Below are 20,725 nucleotides of genomic sequence, written 5' to 3' on the forward strand. Positions count from 1 at the left end.
TACTGTAGCAGACTAAGAGTTTGCGGTGTGGCTACTGTAGCAGACTGAGAGTTTGGGGTGCGGCTACTTCAATAGGCTGAGAGTTTGGGGCACGGCTACTGTAATAGGCTGAGAGTTTGGGGGCGTGGCAACGGTAACAGGCTGAGAGTTTGGGGCGTGGCTACTGTAGCAGACTGAGAGTTTGGGGTGCGGCTACTGTAATAGGCTGAGAGATTGGGGTGTGGCTACTGTAGCAGGCTGAGAGTTTGGGGTGTGGCTACTGTAGCAGACTGAGAGTTTGGGCGTGGCTACTGTAATAGGCTGAGAGTTTGGAGGTTTGGCAACGGTAACAGGCTGAGAGTTTGGGGCGTGGCTACTATAGCAGGCTGAGAGTTTGGGGTGTGGCTACTGTAACAGGCTTGGAGTTTGGGGTGTGGCTACTGTAAAAGGCTGAGAGTTTTGGGTGTTGGTACTGTAGCAGACTGAGAGTTTGCGGTGTGGCTACTGTAGCAGGCTTAGAGTTTGGGGTGTGGCTAATGTAACAGGCTGAGAGTTTGGGGTGTGGCTACTGTAACAGACTGAGAGTTTGGAGTGTGGCTACTATAACAGGCTGAGAGTTTGGGGTGTGGCTACTGTAACAGGCTGAGAGTTTGGGGTGTGGCTACTGTAATAGGCTGAGAGTTTGGGGTGCGGCTACTGTAATAGACTGAGAGTTTGGGGTGTGGCTACTGTAGCAGGCTGAGAGTATGGGGTGTGGCTACTGTTGCACACTGAGAGTTTGGGGTGTGGCTACTGTAACAGGCTTGGAGTTTGGGGTGTGGCTACTGTAACAGGCTGAGAGTTTTGGGTGTGGGTACTGTAGCAGACTGAGAGTTTGCGGTGTGGCTACTGTAGCAGGCTTAGAGTTTGGGCTGTGGCTAATGTAACAGGCTGAGAGTTTGGGGTGTGGCTACTGTAACAGACTGAGAGTTTGGGGTGTGGCTACTATAACAGGCTGAGAGTTTGGGGTGTGGCTACTGTAACAGGCTGAGAGTTTGGGGTGTGGCTACTGTAATAGGCTGAGAGTTTGGGGTGCGGCTACTGTAACAGACTGAGAGTTTGCGGTGTGGCTACTGTAGCAGGCTTAGAGTTTGGGGTGTGGCTACTGTAACAGGCTGAGAGTTTGGGGTGTGGCTACTGTAATAGGCTGAGAGTTTGGGGTGCGGCTACTGTAATAGGCTGAGAGTTTGGGGTGTGGGTACTGTAACAGGCTGAGAGTTTGGGGTGTGGCTACTGTAGCAGACTAAGAGTTTGCGGTGTGGCTACTGTAGCAGACTGAGAGTTTGGGGCGCGGCTACTTCAATAGGCTGAGAGTTTGGGGCACGGCTACTGTAATAGGCTGAGAGTTTGGGGGCGTGGCAACGGTAACAGGCTGAGAGTTTGGGGCGTGGCTACTGTAGCAGACTGAGAGTTTGGGGTGCGGCTACTGTAATAGGCTGAGAGATTGGGGTGTGGCTACTGTAGCAGGCTGAGAGTTTGGGGTGTGGCTACTGTAGCAGACTGAGAGTTTGGGGCGTGGCTACTGTAATAGGCTGAGAGTTTGGAGGTTTGGCAACGGTAACAGGCTGAGAGTTTGGGACGTGGCTACTGTAGCAGGGTGAGAGTTTGGGGTGTGGCTACTGTAACAGGCTTGGAGTTTGGGGTGTGGCTACTGTAACAGACTGAGAGTTTTGGGTGTGGGTACTGTAGCAGACTGAGAGTTTGCGGTGTGGCTACTGTAGCAGGCTTAGAGTTTGGGGTGTGGCTAATGTAACAGGCTGAGAGTTTGGGGTGTGGCTACTGTAACAGACTGAGAGTTTGGGGTGTGGCTACTATCACAGGCTGAGAGTTTGGGGTGTGGCTACTGTAACAGGCTGAGAGTTTGGGGTGTGGCTACTGTAATAGGCTGAGAGTTTGGGGTGTGGCTACTGTAACAGACTGAGAGTTTGCGGTGTGGCTACTGTAGCAAGCTTAGAGTTTGGGGTGTGGCTACTGTAACAGGCTGAGAGTTTGGGGTGTGGCTACTGTAATAGGCTGAGAGTTTGGGGTGCGGCTACTGTAATAGGCTGATAGTTTGGGGTGTGGGTACTGTAACAGGCTGAGAGTTTGGGGTGTGGCTACTGTAGCAGACTAAGAGTTTGCGGTGTGGCTACTGTAGCAGACTGAGAGTTTGGGGCGCGGCTACTTCAATAGGCTGAGAGTTTGGGGCACGGCTCCTGTAATAGGCTGAGAGTTTGGGGGCGTGGCAACGGTAACAGGCTGAGAGTTTGGGGCATGGCTACTGTAGCAGACTGAGAGTTTGGGGTGTGGCTAATGTAACAGAAAGAGAGTTTGGGGTGTGGCTACTGTAACAGACTGAGAGTTTGGGGTGTGGCTACTGTAATAGGCTGAAAGTTTGGGGTGTGGCTACTGTAACAGACTGAGAGTTTGGGGTGTGGCTACTGTAGCAGGCTGAGAGTATGGGGTGTGGCTACTGTTGCACACTGAGAGTTTGGGGTGTGGCTACTGTAACAGGCTTGGAGTTTGGGTTGTGGCTACTGTAACAGGCTGAGAGTTTGGGGTGCGGCTACTGTAACAGACTGAGAGTTTGCGGTGTGGCTACTGTAGCAGGCTTAGAGTTTGGGGTGTGGCTACTGTAACAGGCTGAGAGTTTGGGGTGTGGCTACTGTAATAGGCTGAGAGTTTGGGGTGCGGCTACTGTAATAGGCTGAGAGTTTGGGGTGTGGGTACTGTAACAGGCTGAGAGTTTGGGGTGTGGCTACTGTAGCAGACTAAGAGTTTGCGGTGTGGCTACTGTAGCAGACTGAGAGTTTGGGGTGCGGCTACTTCAATAGGCTGAGAGTTTGGGGCACGGCTACTGTAATAGGCTGAGAGTTTGGGGGCGTGGCAACGGTAACAGGCTGAGAGTTTGGGGCGTGGCTACTGTAGCAGACTGAGAGTTTGGGGTGCGGCTACTGTAATAGGCTGAGAGATTGGGGTGTGGCTACTGTAGCAGGCTGAGAGTTTGGGGTGTGGCTACTGTAGCAGACTGAGAGTTTGGGCGTGGCTACTGTAATAGGCTGAGAGTTTGGAGGTTTGGCAACGGTAACAGGCTGAGAGTTTGGGGCGTGGCTACTATAGCAGGCTGAGAGTTTGGGGTGTGGCTACTGTAACAGGCTTGGAGTTTGGGGTGTGGCTACTGTAAAAGGCTGAGAGTTTTGGGTGTTGGTACTGTAGCAGACTGAGAGTTTGCGGTGTGGCTACTGTAGCAGGCTTAGAGTTTGGGGTGTGGCTAATGTAACAGGCTGAGAGTTTGGGGTGTGGCTACTGTAACAGACTGAGAGTTTGGAGTGTGGCTACTATAACAGGCTGAGAGTTTGGGGTGTGGCTACTGTAACAGGCTGAGAGTTTGGGGTGTGGCTACTGTAATAGGCTGAGAGTTTGGGGTGCGGCTACTGTAACAGACTGAGAGTTTGCGGTGTGGCTACTGTAGCAGGCTTAGAGTTTGGGGTGTGGCTACTGTAACAGGCTGAGAGTTTGGGGTGTGGCTACTGTAATAGGCTGAGAGTTTGGGGTGCGGCTACTGTAATAGGCTGAGAGTTTGGGGTGTGGGTACTGTAACAGGCTGAGAGTTTGGGGTGTGGCTACTGTAGCAGACTAAGAGTTTGCGGTGTGGCTACTGTAGCAGACTGAGAGTTTGGGGCGCGGCTACTTCAATAGGCTGAGAGTTTGGGGCACGGCTACTGTAATAGGCTGAGAGTTTGGGGGCGTGGCAACGGTAACAGGCTGAGAGTTTGGGGCGTGGCTACTGTAGCAGACTGAGAGTTTGGGGTGCGGCTACTGTAATAGGCTGAGAGATTGGGGTGTGGCTACTGTAGCAGGCTGAGAGTTTGGGGTGTGGCTACTGTAGCAGACTGTGAGTTTGGGACGCGGCTACTGTAATAGGCTGAGAGTTTGGAGGTTTGGCAACGGTAACAGGCTGAGAGTTTGGGGCGTGGCTACTGTAGCAGGCTGAGAGTTTGGGGCATGGCTACTGTAAAAGGCTGAGAGTTTGGGGTGTGGCTACTGTAGCAGATAGAGTTCGGGGCGTGGCTACTGTATCAGGCTGAGGGTTTGGGGTGTGGCTACTGTAGCAGGCTGAGAGTTTGGGGTGCGGCTACTGTAGCAGGCTGAGAGTTTGGGGTGTGGCTACTGTATCAGGCTGAGAGTTTGGGGTGCGGCTACTGTAATAGGCTGAGAGTTTGGGGTGGAGGTACTGTAATAGGCTGTGAGTTTGGGGTGCGGCTACTGTAATAGGCTGAGAGTTTGGGGTGTGGGTACTCTAGTAGGCTGAGAGATTGGGGTGTGGGTTACTGTAATAGGCTGAGAGTTTTTGGTGTGGATACTGTAGCAGGCTGAGAGTTTGGGGTGCGGCTACTGTAATAGGCTGAGAGTTTGGGGAGTGGCTACTGTATCATGCTGAGAGTTTGGGGTGCGGCTACTGTAATAGGCTGAGAGTTTGGGGTGCGGCTACTGTAACAGGCTGAGAGTTTGGAGTGCGGCTACTGTAGCAGGCTGAGATTTTGGGGTGTGGCTACTGTATCAAGCTGAGAGTTTGGGGTGGGGGTACTGTAATTGGCTGAGAGTTTGGGGTGGGGGTACTGTAATAGGCTGAGAGTTTGGGGTGCGGCTACTGTAATAGGCTGAGAGTTTGGGGTGTGGGTACTGTAGCAGGCTGAGACATTAAGGGTGTGGGTTACTGTAATAGGCTGAGAGTTTGGGGTGTGGGTACTGTAGCAGGCTGAGAGTTTGGGGTGCGGCTACTGTAATAGGCTGAGAGTTTGGGTTGTGGCTACTGTATCATGCTGAGAGTTTGGGATGTGGCTACTATAATAGGCTGAGAGTTTGGGGTGTGGGTACTGTAACAAGCTGAGAGTTTGGGGTATGGCTACTGTAGCAGGCTGAGATTTTGGGGCGGGGCTACTGTATCAGCCTGAGAGTTTGGGGTGCGGCTACTGTAATAGGCTGAGAGTTTGGGGTGCAGCTACTGTAATAGGCTGAGAGTTTGGGGTGTGGGTACTGTAGCAGGCCGAGATTTTGGGGTGTGGCTACTGTATCAAGCTGAGAGTTTGGGGTGGGGGTACCGTATCAGGCTGAGAGTTTGGGGTGTGGCTACTGTAATAGGCTGAGAGTTTGGGGTGGGGGTACTGTAATAGGCTGAGAGTTTGGGGTGCGGCTACTGCAATAGGCTGAGAGTTTGGGGTGTGGGTACTGTAGCAGGCTGAGAGATTGGGGTGCGGCTACTATAATAGGCTGAGAGTTTGGGGTGTGGGTACTGTAGCAGGCTGAGAGATTGGGGTGTAGGTTACTGTAATAGGCTGAGAGTTTGGGGTGCGGCTACTGTAGCAGGCTGAGAGTTTGGGGTGTGGCTACTGTGCCAGGCTGAGAGTTTGGGGTGCGGCTACTGTAATAGACTGAGAGTTTGGGTTGGGGGTACTGTAATAGGCTGGGATTTTGGGGTGCAGCTACTGTAATAGCCTGAGAGTTTGGGGTGTGGGTACTGTAGCAGGCTGAGAGATTGGGGTGTGGGTTACTGTAATAGGCTGAGAGTTTGAGGTGTGGATACTATAGCAGGCTGAGAGTTTGGGGTGCGGCTACTGTAATAGGCTGAGAGTTTGGGGAGTGGCTACTGTATCATGCTGAGAGTTTGGGGTGCGGCTACTGTAATAGGCTGAGAGTTTGGGGTGTGGCTACTGTAGCAGGCTGAGAGTTTGGAGTGCGGCTACTGTAGCAGGTTGAGATTTTGGGGTGTGGCTACTGTATCAAGCTGAGAATTTGGGGTGGGGGTACTGTAATTGGCTGAGAGTTTGGGGTGGGGGTACTGTAATAGGCTGAGAGCTTGGGGTGCGGCTACTGTAATAGGCTGAGAGTTTGGGGTGTGGGTACTGTAGCAGGCTGAGAGATTAAGGGTGTGGGTTACTGTAATAGGCTGAGAGTTTGGGGTGTGGGTACTGTAGCAGGCTGAGAGTTTGGGGTGCGGCTACTGTAATAGGCTGAGAGTTTGGGGTGTGGCTACTATAATAGGCTGAGAGTTTGGGGTGTGGCTACTATAATAGGCTGAGAGTTTGGGGTGTGGGTACTGTAACAGGCTGAGAGTTTGGGGTATGGCTACTGTAGCAGGCTGAGATTTTGGGGCGGGGCTACTCTATCAGCCTGAGAGTTTGGGGTGCGGCTACTGTAATAGGCTGAGAGTTTGGGGTGTGGCTACTGTAATAGGCTGAGAGTTTGGCTGTGGTTACTGTAACAGACTGAGAGTTTGGGGTGTGGCTACTATAATAGGCTGAGAGTTTGGGGTGTGGCTACTATAATAGGCTGAGAGTTTGGGGTGTGGGTACTGTAACAGGCTGAGAGTTTGGGGTATGGCTACTGTAGCAGGCTGAGATTTTGGGGCGGGGCTACTGTATCAGCCTGAGAGTTTGGGGTGCGGCTACTGTAATAGGCTGAGAGTTTGGGGTGTGGCTACTGTAATAGGCTGAGAGTTTGGCTGTGGTTACTGTAACAGACTGAGAGTTTGGGGTGTGGCTACTGTAATAGGCTGAGAGTTTGGGGTGTGGCTACTGTAGCAGATAGAGTTTGGGGCGTGACTACTGTATCAGGCTGAGGGTTTGGGGTGCGGCTACTGTAGCAGGCTGAGAGTTTGGGGCATGGCTACTGTATCAGACTGAGAGTTTTGGGTCCGGCTACTGTAATAGGCTGAGAGTTTGGGGTGGGGGTACTGTAATAGGCTGAGAGTTTGGGGTGCAGCTACTGTAATAGGCTGAGAGTTTGGGGTGTGGGTACTGTAGCAGGCTGAGATTTTGGGGTGTGGCTACTGTATCAAGCTGAGAGTCAGGGGTGGGGGTACTGTATCAGGCTGAGAGTTTGGGGTGCGGCTACTGTAATAGGCTGAGAGTTTGGGGTGGGGGTATTGTAATAGGCTGAGAGTTTGGGGTGCGGCTACTGTAATAGGCTGAGAGTTTGGGGTGTGGGTACTGTAGCAGGCTGAGAGATCGGGTGTGGGTTACTGTAATAGGCTGAGAGTTTGGGGTGTGGGTACTGTAGCAGGCTGAGAGTTTGGGGTGCGGCTACTGTAATAGGCTGAGAGTTTGGGGCGTGGCTACTGTATCATGCTGAGAGTTTGGGGTGCGGCTACTGTAATAGGCTGAGAGTTTGGGGTGCGGCTACTGTAGCAGGCTGAGAGTTTGGAGTGCGGCTACTGTAGCAGGCTGAGATTTTGGGGTGTGGCTACTGTATCAAGCTGAGAGTTTGGGGTGAGGGTACTGTAATAGGCTGAGAGTTTGGGGTGCGGCTACTATAATAGGCTGAGAGTTTGGGGTGTGGGTACTGTAGCAGGCTGAGAGATTGGGGTGTGGGTTACTGTAATAGGCTGAGAGTTTGGGGTGTGGGTACTGTAGCAGGCTGGAGTTTGGGGTGCGGCTACTGTAATAGGCTGAGAGTTTGGGGTGTGGCTACTGTATCATGCTAAGAGTTTGGGGTGTGGCTAATATAATAGGCTGAGAGTTTGGGGTGTGGGTACTGTAACAGGCTGAGAGTTTGGGGTATGGCTACTGTAGCAGGCTGAGATTTTGGGGCGGGGCAACTGTATCCGACTGAGAGTTTGGGGTGCGGCTACTATAATAGGCTGAGAGTTTGGGGTGTGGCTAATGTAATAGGCTGAGAGTTTGGGGTGTGGGTACTGTAACAGACTGAGAGTTTGGGGTGTGGCTACTGTAGCAGGCTGAGAGACTGGGGTGTGGCTACTGTAACAAACTGAGAGTTTGGGGCGTGGCTACTGTATCAGGCTGAGAGTTTGGGGATTGGGTACTGTAACAGGCTGAGATTTTGGGGTGTGGCTACTGTAATAGGCTGAGAGTTTGGGGTGTGGGTACTGTAACAGGCTGAGAGTTTGGGGTGTGGCTACTGTAATAGGCTGAGAGTTTGGGGTGCGGGTACTGTAACAGGCTGAGAGTTTGGGGTGTGGCTACTGTAATAGGCTGAGAGTTTGGGGTGCGGGTACTGTAACAGGCTGAGAGTTTGGGGTGTGGCTACTGTAATAGGCTAAGAGTTTGAGGTGTGGGTACTGTAACAAACTGAGAGTTTGGGGCGTGGCTACTGTATCAGGCTGAGAGTTTGGGGATTGGGTACTGTAACAGGCTGAGAGTTTGGGGTGTGGCTACTGTAATAGGCTGAGAGTTTGGGGTGTGGGTACTGTAACAGGCTGAGAGTTTGGGGTGTGGCTACTGTAATAGGCTGAGAGTTTGGGGTGCGGGTATTGTAACAGGCTGAGAGTTTGGGGTGTGGCTACTGTAATAGGCTAAGAGTTTGGGGTGTGGCTACTGTAATAGGCTAAGAGTTTGAGGTGTGGGTACTGTAACAGGCTGAGAGTTTGGGGTGTGGCTACTGTAGCAGGCTGAGAGTTTGGGGCATGGCTACTGTATCAGGCTGAGAGTTCGGGGTGCGGCTACTGTAATAGGCTGAGAGTTTGGGGTGTGGGTACTGTAACAGGTTGAGAGTTTGGGGTGTGGCTACTGTTGCAGGCTGAGAGTTTGGGGTGTGGCTACTGTAGCAGGCTGAGAGTTTGGGGTGTGGCTACTGTAGCTGGTTGAGAGTTTGGGGCGTGGCTACTGTATCAGGCTGAGAGTTTGGGGATTGGGTACTGTAATAGGCTGAGAGTTTAGGGTGTGGGAACTGTAACAGGCTGAGAGTTTGGGGTGTGGATACTGTAATAGGCTGAGAGTTTGGGGTGTGTCTACTGTAATAGGCTGAGAGTTTGGGGTGCGGCTACTGTAATAGGCTAAGAGTTTGGGGTGTGGCTACTGTAAAAGGCTGAGAGTTTGGGGTGTGGCTACTGTAATAGGCTGAGAGTTTGGGGTGAGGGTACTGTAACAGACTGAGAGTTTGGGGTGTGGCTACTGTAGCAGACTGAGAGTTTGGGGTGTGGCTACTGTAGCAGACAGAGTTTTGGGTGTGGCTACTGTAGCAGATAGAGTTTGGGGTGTGGCTACTGTGTCAGGCTGAGAGTTTGGGGTGTGGCTACTGTAGCAGACTGAGAGTTTGCGGTGTGGCTACTGTAGCAGGCTGAGAGTTTGGGGTGCGGCTACTGTAGCAGGCTGAGAGTTTGGGGTGCGGCTACTGTAGCAGGCTGAGAGTTTGGGGTGCGGCTACTGTAATAGGCTTGGAGTTTGGGCTCTGGCTACTGTAGCAGACTGAGGGGTTGGTCATTGCAATGCAACATGCTACAGCGGAAGCTTCAATACAGCATCATTATGGACATTTCCAGAAAGACAAATGTACCATTTAATAATGTCTACTTTAATGTTTCCAGAGTAGACAGACTTAAACAGTTGTGGTGAGTCATATCAAAAATAAGCCTGATGCGTTGGATGGGTTTATTATAAGCGAGATGCTCAAGTTCGCTGTAGACAGTGTTAGTTACTCAAATGCCTATTCATCAACACAGCTAAAAGTAAAATGTTGGAGCTTTTTTTGAAAGTTGCCTACATTTACCTTTTGAGACATGCCATCACAAGCCCCCGTAAGAGCTGTGTTTGTGATGTTTGAGTTGATGGAGGCCCGACACGAGACACATGACACGGACATTTGCAAAATATGCTTTATTATTGTAATTCTGCTAGGTTCCAGTGTCATACTTCACTTCATACTTCAGGATAAAATTGTAAAGAAATTGTGAACAGGACCTAAAATATGGACATTTACATAGATTCTTTCGAAAAATCTTGATATTTATAAAAATAAAAACAAGTCCATGACCACATCATATATCAACAACCCTAATGCATCTAGGTTAAATTACTTTTTGGTGCTGAATGGGATAAAATGTCTAGTTGAATAAACAATCAAGGCATGGATTTGGTCGTTTTTGATTGAATAATTGGATAAGCCTGTGAGCCATTACAAAAACAAGGAGAATGTTACATTTGGAATTGATTTGATAGTTAAGTTTAGAAATAAATGTGGTATGAACACACAGGGAGGCTATCCAACATATTTAGGTCTAATCCCTTCAAAATTTGCAGACGTTTCTCGCCAAGAATTCCCAGAATAAATTGTTTTTCAGCAGTTCAGTGTGATCGATGAGCAGTATTGAGCAAAGCCATGGCTGGCGTTCAGAAATCACTGTTTTTCATAATCTGATTGAGGAACACATCAGTTTAAATGTCATTGCCTTTTCCTTTGCCATCTACAAATCTGTCTGTTACAAGGGAAAATTTCAAGACATGCACAGTACGCTTTTTAAGTAAAAACAAACATCTTTGCAAGCAATTGAAGCAAGCATTACTATTATTATTTCACATACTTAGGATTAAGAATTTAAGCAACCCCCTCCTCTATAATTTCATATTGAAAGAAGACTGCTATTACTTTTCTAAATGTTTAGACCAGTTTTGGGAGTAATACATTACAAGTAGCGCGAGTTACTTTTTCAAGTTACTAGTCAAGTAATGCATTACTTTTAACTTTACAGCAAAATGTGCTTTGTTTTCTCATATATTGACTGACAGCTCTCCTTTCCTCATGTTGAGAGGAATCATGGCGTTGTGTGTGAACATGAAGATTGTAGATCTAGATCTAAATGTGACCATTCACTCATGTCACTAACACAAAAACAGATTCAGTATTCCTCAAAATGAATAAAAACAGTGAAATGTAAACTCAGAATATTGTGCAAATCTGCAGTAATTAAATATGTTAAATTACACAAATATACTTTATGTATTTAATCTCACTCTATTAACCAATGTCTTTACTGCTGACCTTCGATGATCCAATTCAACCATATTAATAAGCAAAAATTACTTTAGTTAAAAACATTTTTGTTTTTATTGCTGCACCCTCTCTTGTTCAGTTGTGAATTCACATTTCTTTCATCCTGAGGCTTATTTATTTCCACTTTTGCTGTGAAAGTGTCTTTGCTTTTGCCGAAATATAACTTTTTTGCTATTAAAAAACATGCAATCCCAGCTCAGGTGACAAAAAGTAATGTAAAGCCATGTAACCCATTACTTTGGTTACTCTGGTTTAGACTTCACATAGATTTGCATCTAGAAGAGATAAAGGGCCTAGAAGAGGAGCATTAATCAAACTTTATCTAATTAGTCAGTTTTGGCTTGAAGGTGAACTGAATGAGTTGGGGTATAAACACATTTTTAACTCAGATTTGATCTCCTCAAGCTTAAAATGTAGGTTGTGTACCATGGGGCAATATTGTAGTAAATCAGTTAGAATGGCACTGACTTTATGTGACTGCACTCCAGGGGACAGCGGATTCTGGACTGGAGCTGGCCTGAAGAGTCTTTGAGTAAAATCGAGATTACTGATCGTCAGCATCAGCAGTCACCCGGGCCCACGCCGGGCCACAGAGCGCTCAGGGTGAAGGAGTGTCAAGGGGAGGCTGGGAAACCCTACTGTAAGTCCTTAATACTGCCCGACGCCCAGGCCAATGACTCCGGACGCTACCGCTGCTTCTACCAGGACATCAAAGCTGTCATCGATGGGACCACGGCAGCCAGCACTTTTGTCTTTGTGCGAGGTGAGAGCTGGAAAGTGTTCTCTTACGAGAGTATCTCTCGTACTGCGTAATATCTTACGCTATGGGGAAAACCTCTTTTCCACGAGATATTGAAGCCAAAAATTATCCTTAATTTTGAATTAATGTAAAACGCTGTGCAGCAGCATGCAGACATAGGCAAGACGGCTTGCGCGCCTATTGGCTGCCCTGCGGCAACAGCAGCAGCCTATCGAGAAAGGCTCTGCGTGACGGATATCCAATGGGGGCATTTCGCGCCCATTTCGTCACGTCCCGCCAGAAAGGGCGTGGTCTCGCCCTATAAACATAGCTCGATTAGGCTGGTACAACTGATTTTCATCTCTTCAGCGAATCATCACCGATGCGGTGATCCGGAGTGAGAAGCCACGCCGTCTGAGAAAAAGCACACAGCGGGACGAGCCTTTGAGTCTGAAGTCGCTGGCATCGCCGCCTTTAGCCGCCGTACCAGCTACGCTTTCCGGCGTTATATCATTTTCTGCAAGTGTGTGTGTGTGTTCGCCGCTGCGACACACATTTTTTCACTGTCTCTCTCCCTCTCCTAAAAGAGCTGCGTCTTTTTCAAGATGCATAGATCCTGCGGCTCGTGCCGAGCCACACTCAGTGAAGAGGATCGCCATGTCATCTGCGTTTCCTGCCTGGGTGAGGATCATGTGGCTCTCGCTCTCGTCGACGGCGGAAGCCCTCACTGTGAGCTACTGCCGATGGTGACCCTGAGGACTCGCCTGGCATCATTCTCAGAGCCTGCACTTCAGCCCGCTGTAGCTCCGCGCCGTGAAAGCGCCGTGCCCAGCGCGGCCTCGAGCCTTCTCCTGCCCGCCAAAGCTCGCCGGTTCGCCCGCCAGCTTCGCCGGCATCGCTCGAGTCCCTCACCGTCTGCCGCCGCTTCCACCATTGAGGTCGACGAAACAGCCCCGAGCCTTCTCCAGCCCGTGATAGCTCGCCGGTTCGCACGCCAGCTTCACCAGCTTCACTCGAGTCACTCGCTGACGGACAACGGCCGCCACGCGCCGATGTTTCCGCCGTTAATGACGACGAGATAGCTGCATCTGTAGAGAAGGCCAGCTGCTCTATCCTGGCGTCGGACAGTGAGGACTGGGCGAGCTCTGTGGACCTCCCCCCTCTGCCCGCGAGTCGTCAGGGAAACGGGCCAGCATCAAAACCGCTGCGCGGCTAGCTTTCTTTACGTTACAAGAAAGCTACCCCGCCCCCCGTGGACATGCGTCACCGGCGAAATGAGGAAAGAGTGTGTTTTGGTCCCGCCGAGGCCGGACCAATCTCCATTTCTCAAACATTTCTCAGTTCCTCTTAGTTTGAGCGGCTGAAAATGTCAATATTGCAGTAATGAGCCTGTTGTATAACACGCACGCTTGCAAACAAACGCCAACACACACAAACTGTGATGACGCTCTCTTATCTGCTCGAGCTATTTTAAGCTTTTGTCGTTTCCCCCTGTGGCTCAGTGGCGAAACCCAAAGCCTTCGCACAGGAGACCCGTGTTCGATTCCAGGTCTCGCAGCAGATAAAATTTAGTCTCGGCGCGGCCAGACTTGCACCGATACTTTTCGCTTGTTCAGTTCCAAGAAAATGCGACTGTTCCAGTGTATTTTGCAGTAAACAAGCCGGTACCATGGCCCGCTTGCCTGCACAAAGATGCCGTTTCTACGGCGACCCAGAAAAATCAGATAAGCAGTGTATTTTCTGGGATTCCGGCCACAGCCGATGGTGTTATGAGTGTAATAACAATGCCCATAGCCCAGTGTTCATTTCTACACACAAACACAGCCCGCCACAGTGCAGGGCTCGCACAAATGAGATCGACTCATGTCATTGTGCATTAAATGTAGTGAATGTGCCCACAACCCAGTGCCCTCAAACACTACACACTGCATGTGCCACGTTTTCTGTAAAACGAAACCAACACACATACAGTCAGCTAAGACCCACGGTGTTTAAGTCTCGCCGCGGCCAGACTCCACTGAAACTTCTCGCTCGTTCAGTTCCAAACAATGTGACTGTTCCAGTGTATTTCGCAGTAAACAAGCCGGCACCACAGCTCGCTTGCCTGATCACAAATACCATTTTTACGGCGACCCAGATAAATCCCAAAAGAGTGTATTTTCTGGTATTCCGGCCACGGCCGATGGTGTTATGAGTTTTGTAAGAATGCCCACGTCTCAGTGCCCATTCCCAACCACACAGACGCAGCCCGCCACAGTTCAGGGCTAGCACAAATATAATCGACTCATGTCGATTGTGCAAAAATGTAGTGAATGTGCCCACGACACAGTGCCCACAAACACTACACAATGCACGTCCCTAGTTTTCTGTAAAAACGAAACCGACACACATTCGGTCAGCACAAGCCGACGGTGTTCTCAGTGCAGTGAATGTGCCCGCCGTCCCGCGCCCACATTCCTTCACAGACACGCTCAACCCCACGAGGTTTGTCCGGCTCGCTCTCTCTCCACAACCTGTCATAGAGAATTCGAGCGCGACCAGGCTGCCCGCCGTGGTCGGCAAGCCTCCCGCCTCGCACACTATAAACACAGTGTTTATGTCTCAGCACACCGAAGCTCTGCAGCCGCCGCTATGCCGCGGCCAGAGCCCGGATTTCATTCTACCCTTAGCTATTCACGCAGATGCGTGGGCAAAGCTTCCCGGGGTATCAGAATGGGTGTTGAACACTATAGAAGGATGCTATTCGCTACAGTTCGCTCGACGTCCCTGTCTTTACACGGCGCGAGTCGAAACCACGGTAAAAAACGAAGTATCTCATCTACTTCGAGCCGAAATAGCGAAACTGTTGAGGAAAGGGGCCATAGAACCTTTATCTCAGAGCGAAGGGGGGCTATACAGCAGATATTTTCTGGTACCGTAAAAAGACGGGGGTCTCAGACCCATTCGAGATCTGCAACAGCTGAACAGAGTGCTTATGAAGCGCCAGTTCAGAATGCTGACAACAAATGCAGACTGGTTTATGTCAATAGATCTGAAAAAAGCCTATTTCCAAATACAAATAGCGTCACGTCACAGGCGATTCTTGAGATTTGCCTTTGAGGGCCAGGCATATCAATACACAGTCCTACCGTTCGGCCTATCCCTAGCACCCCGTACATTTACGAAGTGCATGGATGCGGCCCTCGCACCCCTGAGACTTCAGGGCATGCGAGTTTTGAACTACTTGGACGATTGGCTGATTCTAGCTCGATCACATTCAGAGCTCATAGAACACAGAACCACATTACTCGAGAATCTGGGTCTCACAGTCAATTGGGCGAAGAGTTCGCTGTTTCCCAGCCAGAAAATCTCTTTTCTGGGAACAGTGCGGGACTCGCTGTCTATGACAGCACGTCTGTCGCCAGTGTGAGAACTGGACATTCAGCGCGCCGCAAAATCCTTTCACCGCGGCTCTATAGTGCCGCTCAAAAGGTTTCAGAAAATGCTGGGCCTCATGGCCTCGGCATCTTCAGTACTCCAGCTGGGCCTGCTTTGCATACGCCCACTGCAGTTATGGCTGAAAGTGCGAGTTCCACCCCGGGCATGGACCTCTGGTCTGTTTCGCCTCAGGGTCGACATGAAATGCGTTTCGGCTCTGGAACCTTGGAAAATAGCCGACTGGTATCAGTCAGGCGTGAGTCCGGGGACTCCCTCGAGTGTGACGGTGGTGTCCACGGACGCCTCCACCTCGGGATGGGGAGCACTGCTCGAGGGCAGACCGTTCTTCGGCCAGTGGTCAGAACGAAAAAGCTCCTATGCATAAACTGTCTAGAAATGCTGGCAGTCGACAACACGCTATGGCGCTTTTGTCCCCAGATAAAAGGCGTCACGTCTTAGTCTGGTCGGACAACATGTCAGTTGTGGCATACATAAATCACCAGGGTGGCGTCAGGTCCCGAAACCTTTACAGGCTGACGGAACGCCTCCTGGTCTGGGCTCAGCACAACCTGCTTTCACTGAAAGCAGCGCATGTGCCTGGTCGCCTGAATCTGGGACCAGACTGTCTGTCCAGAAACAATGTCCCAGCAGGAGAATGATCGCTGCACCTGCAGACGATCCAACTGCTGTGGGAGACATTCGGTAGAGTGCAGGTGGACCTGTTCGCGTCCCAAGAAAGCGCTCACTGTCCGAACTTTTTCTCCAAGAGCAGGAATGCGCTGGCCCACATATGGCCCCGCTGCCCCCTCAATGCTTTTCCCCCCCGTCTCGCTCCAGCCTCAAGTGCTGGAACGAATCAGGGAAAACGGATGCCCAGTGCTCTCCTTCCTTCAGGAGCTGCTGGATAAGGGCAGAACCCCATCCACGCTCAAAGTATACGTGGCGGCCATAGCGGCGTTTGCAAAACCGACGTCTGGCCAGTCACTGGGGAAAAACGACCTGGTCGTGCGATTCCTCAGGGGAGCTCGGAGGCTGAATCCTCCCAGACTCCCCTCAGTCCCTGTGTGGGACCTTTCTACGGTTGTGGAAGCCATGAAAGGTGCCCCATTCGAGCCAATCCATTTGTCAGACATGAAACATCTGTCTCTCAAAACGGTATTCCTTATGGCCCTCGCTTCAGTGAAGCGCGTAGGGGACTTGCAAGCGCTTTCGATAAGCGCGTCATGCATGGAGTTTGGGCCTAATGGCTCAAAAGTCATACTCAAACCAAGGCACGGGTACGTGGCCACATCCCTCAACACACCGTTCAGGGCCCAGGTTATTTCCCTGTGCGCCCTCCTGGTTCGTGATGAGGAGAAGAATGCGAGTCTCCTCTGCCCTGTCAGGGCACTGAGAGCTTATGTGTCCCGCTCGTCGGTCTTCAGACAGACTGAACAGCTCTTCGTTTTGTTTGGCGGACGCTCCAAGGGACTGGCCGCATCAAAACAGAGCCTATCCAGATGGATAGTCGACGCCACAGCACTGGCTTACACTTCTAAGGGCCTGCAGTGTCCTTTGGGTGTCAGAGCGCACTCCACAAGAGGCGTGGCCTCATCGTGGGCGTGGTATAGTGGGGTTACCGATATCTGTACGGCCGCGGGCTGGGCCTCGCCGTCTACATTTATAAGGTTTTACAACCTAGAGGTTCCCGCCTTACAAGCCAAGCTTCTGTCGGTATAGAATTCAGTGCTATCTGCCCCGCTGTGCCGGCCCAGATGCTGAGTTTCGCTTGTGCATCGCTCACTGAGCTCCACAGCTCCATGGGTGTTGAATAACCCGTACTATTATCCAGTTCAGGCTGAACACGTTCACCCTTTCTGCGTGAAACACTGTTAACATAACTAGCTCCTGTGGGATGCTATTTCTTGGGGAATGATGCTTGCAGCCTCTCTTCTCCGACTCTCTGTGAGTCTATGGTGATTATGCACCATATGAGCCCCGGGCTACTGCCCTTGGGACTTTGGTGTCAGATCCCAGTACGCACGGCATTTTGCATTGTGTTCCCCATAGCGTAAGATATTACGCAGTACGAGAGATACTCTCACAAGAGAACGTACTCGGTTACTAACGTAACCTCGGTTCTCTCTAGAGAGGGAACGAGTATGCGTATCTTGCCGTGCATACACAGCTCTGGTTCGCTTCGGTGATGAAAACCAGTTGTACCAGCCTAATCGAGCTATGTTTATTGGGCGAGACCACGCCCTTTCTGGCGGGACTGCTTTCTCGATAGGCTGCTGCTATTGCCGCAGGGCAGCCAATAGGCGCGCAAGCCGTCTTGCCTATGTCTGCATGCTGCTGCACAGCGTTTTACATTAATTCAAAATTAAGGATAATTTTTGGCTTCAATATCTCGTGGAAAAGACGTTTTCCCCATAGCGTAAGATATTACGCAGTACTCGTTCCCTCTCTAGAGAGAACCGATGTTACGTTAGTAACCGAGTACGTTTTCTTTTGCTTCATCAATGTTTTGTTTTTTTTCCTTTATGAAAAACATAATTTTTTTATTATATCGTTCTTTTTTTTGTAAACTTTATTTCGTTTTCTAATATGACATTTGTTTTTCTCTGAACAAAGGTCCAAAAAGGAAACAATAGCACGGTATGCGAAATGTATGAAAATAAGGGAACTCTATATAGTTGCAGATAAATATCCCTGATACATAAATAAAGGTGTTTCAAACAGATCACAGCGGTGACATCAGAAGGGTGTGGGGAAAATATATATTTAAAAAAACTACTATCATAACAAAATACCAATAGTAGTTAGGTAAAGAAATTAGGAGTTACAAAGATGTAATGCAGTATAAAAACCAGTAAAAGTTATCACATTCCCAAGTGATCTAATACAGGCTTCCATATTTTCCAAAATATATCTAGCTTGTCTTCATCAAAGTTATTTTACGGCATCGTCTTCCTATTAAAAAGGCTACATATTCTTTATTCTTCTTTATATTAGTCTCAGATTTATATTTGCCATTTTTCTTCAGCTTTAGATACTTTGAAGATTGGGCAAACTAATCATCCGCCCTTTACAAAAATCACTCAGAAATACTGATAACTATACAGACTATAGTCAACAGTTCAGTCTAAGAGATAATGTGATCTTCAAGATCATTTTAATGTGATTAACAAGAAGTATCTTGTTAATTATTCCAGTATGAAGCCGCGAGGACTGTAAATGTAAAAACTGTAAAACTGTAAAAAAGATGGTGTGTAAATGTTATCATTTCCCGAGACTCATCCTGATCCTGTAGTTCTGGACAAACGGACTGCAATTCTTCATCATTCTTTAACCCATTTGTGCAAATACATACTTAACCTTTAAAAGAATAGATGTTATTTCTGAAGAAAAACATTTACCTAAAAAGAAGTCATTTTTATCCTTATAGAGTGGTTGAATATCAGTGTCTGGCCCCTTTTGCAATCTGTAGCATTTTCCTGAGGCAAACCAAATCACAAATCCTGTCTTTATTCGACTCCCTTCAAAGAATGCTTGGCCGGGCTGTCTTTGTCTAAAGTTTCTATTTTCTTTGGGGAACAGACAAAGACATCATAAACATCTCATTCAAAACATCAGCCCTCTTCAGAAGATAATACATGAACACGCTAAGAACATGTTTGCTTTGCCCCTGAGACGGGCCACGATTAGGAAAAGGCTTTTATTCTGAATAAACTCAAGATTAGAAAGTGAATAAAGAGACGCTACATGATGCCAAATCTGCTGATATCACCATTACAGACGTGTCCCCGCCAGTGTCCTCCTTATCATATAAAAGGAAGAATATTTATGTTGACTTTAATGGTTTGAGCACATTATCACCTCACAAATGTGGATGGGAGTGTAACTATAATTTAATTTACTCATTAACATTACATTTAGATGTCAAGCCTGGTTGGATTCATATAAAAGGACTTTTGAATCCAGACCTACTATTCCAGTCCAAATTTACAGAACATGTTTTTAATCTAAATACCAATTAAAAATGGAAATTCTGCCATTTCCCAGTGTCATTTCGCAATTGTATTTGTTGTTGTTGAACCCAAAAGTCGTTTTTGACGAACCTCAAGGCAGTTTATCCCATACAACAGTACATTATAGTGACCAAAAAGCTACAGAAGTTCACATTTATCCAAAACCGTGTGTCGATGGACCTGGACTGGCTGGAAGAGCACATGACTGCTTTGTTTTGGATTAGTTGGACATCACTGACACCAAAACACCATTGATTCTTGCACGATTATCAGTGATTTTGGACTGTTCACACAAAACTACTGATCACACAAAACTAGTGTGTAAGGAAAAAACTTTTAAATATGTCAGTTTTAAGGGATACAATTATTGACTACAGGGGGACTTTAAGGTTGTTTTCACTGTAATGCATTTTGAGAAGCTTCTTTAAATGTGCTATATAACATAAAGCTTATTGTTATTACTATTGTCACTATAGACTATGAACTAAGTAAGATTCTTCAGTTGTCTTCTACAGAAAAGTAAGTAAATAAAAGCATCCAAGACGGGCTCTACACTGCAAAAAATGCTTTTCTTACTTAGTATTTTGTCTTGTTTCCAGTCCAAATATCTAAAAATTCTAAAATCAAGATGCATTTACTAGATGAGTAAAATCCCATTAGATATTATGTCCTTTTTTCCTGGGGAATTAATCAAAATTAAGTGAGTTATTGCTTAAAAAAGCAAAATTATCTTCCAATGGCCTAAGAAAAATAATCTTAATTCAAACAGAAACGACATTATTTTTCTTACCCCATTGGCAGATAATTTTGCTTGTTTTAGGCAAAAACTCTCTTAATTTTTATTTATTTCCCCAGAAAACAAGACTTAATGTCTTATGTCATTTTTACTAACTTTAGTAAATGCATCTTGATTTAAGAAATGTTTGATATTTGGACTGGAAACAAGACAAAAATGCTAAGTAAGAAAAGCATTTTTTTGCAGTGTAAATTTTAAAGTCAGTTACATAGATCAGTCTAATTGTTGAACTGCTAGTTGCAAACTAGGTATTAAGACAGTCTTAAAACAGTGGCTGTGTTTATGTAACCATGTAAGTAAGTAATAAGAGACTTTAACAATTCATAGGGGGATTGTTTATTTTCGCACCACAACTCAGCTCTGTATTTGTAACAAATCGTTGATCAAAGAGTCTGCGACATCGGACAGCTTTTCCTTGTGTTAGTCTCCTTTCTTGACAGCATTTTAAGAGCCAGGATTAAAAGGGGCCCGTGGAGAGCCAGGTACAGACGTCCCGCTGACTCGCTCACTCGTGTGAAATGCCGGGTGATTTCTCCTGACAACATGCCGAAGCCGCTTCCACAGATCTCAGCAGGACGCTGATCAGAGCCAGCTGAAATCACAGATATAAATTAGCAGTGAGCGGAGAGCAGAATGGCACTCGGCTGCATGTGGCTTCATTTATCCAATGCCTCCCGATCCGAGCTGTCGGCATTATGGCTTCATGTCACGGCCTCCAGCGCCTCCCAATCTCTTCAGAAAAAAACAGTCCACCTCCTGAAGATGATTTATTGTGAAGCACATTGCTGTGAGGAGTTGTGTATTTTTCCTGTTATGCCTGTGTATGCAGACCACCGCGGGGCAGAAACATAAACCTCAAGATACGGGCCTGTGTTTGGACTCCGACAGCTTGGAGTGATTGCTTTGAGCTACGCGAGGAAAAACCAGACTTGTTAGAATAAGGCCGGCTTTGGCTTCGCCAGGTGATGTTCAAATAAAGGC

The 20,725-nt window shown here is 48.3% G+C and overlaps 1 protein-coding gene across 1 annotated transcript in view; it reads left to right on the plus strand.

Annotated features, from left to right (window-relative positions):
• flt4 (fms related receptor tyrosine kinase 4) overlaps positions 1–20,725 on the plus strand; it is a 93,576-nt gene that overhangs the window by 22,422 nt on the left and 50,429 nt on the right. Inside the window, exon 3 of the mRNA XM_077217214.1 lies at positions 11,271–11,545. Coding sequence (XP_077073329.1) covers positions 11,271–11,545 — 275 coding nt within the window. The remainder of the gene's footprint in view (positions 1–11,270; positions 11,546–20,725) is intronic.

The sequence above is a fragment of the Siphateles boraxobius genome, unplaced genomic scaffold, assembly GCF_051911475.1.
Source record: "Siphateles boraxobius isolate OS27281-9 unplaced genomic scaffold, OSU_SipBor_1 70, whole genome shotgun sequence".
NCBI classification, from domain to species: domain Eukaryota; kingdom Metazoa; phylum Chordata; class Actinopteri; order Cypriniformes; family Leuciscidae; genus Siphateles; species Siphateles boraxobius.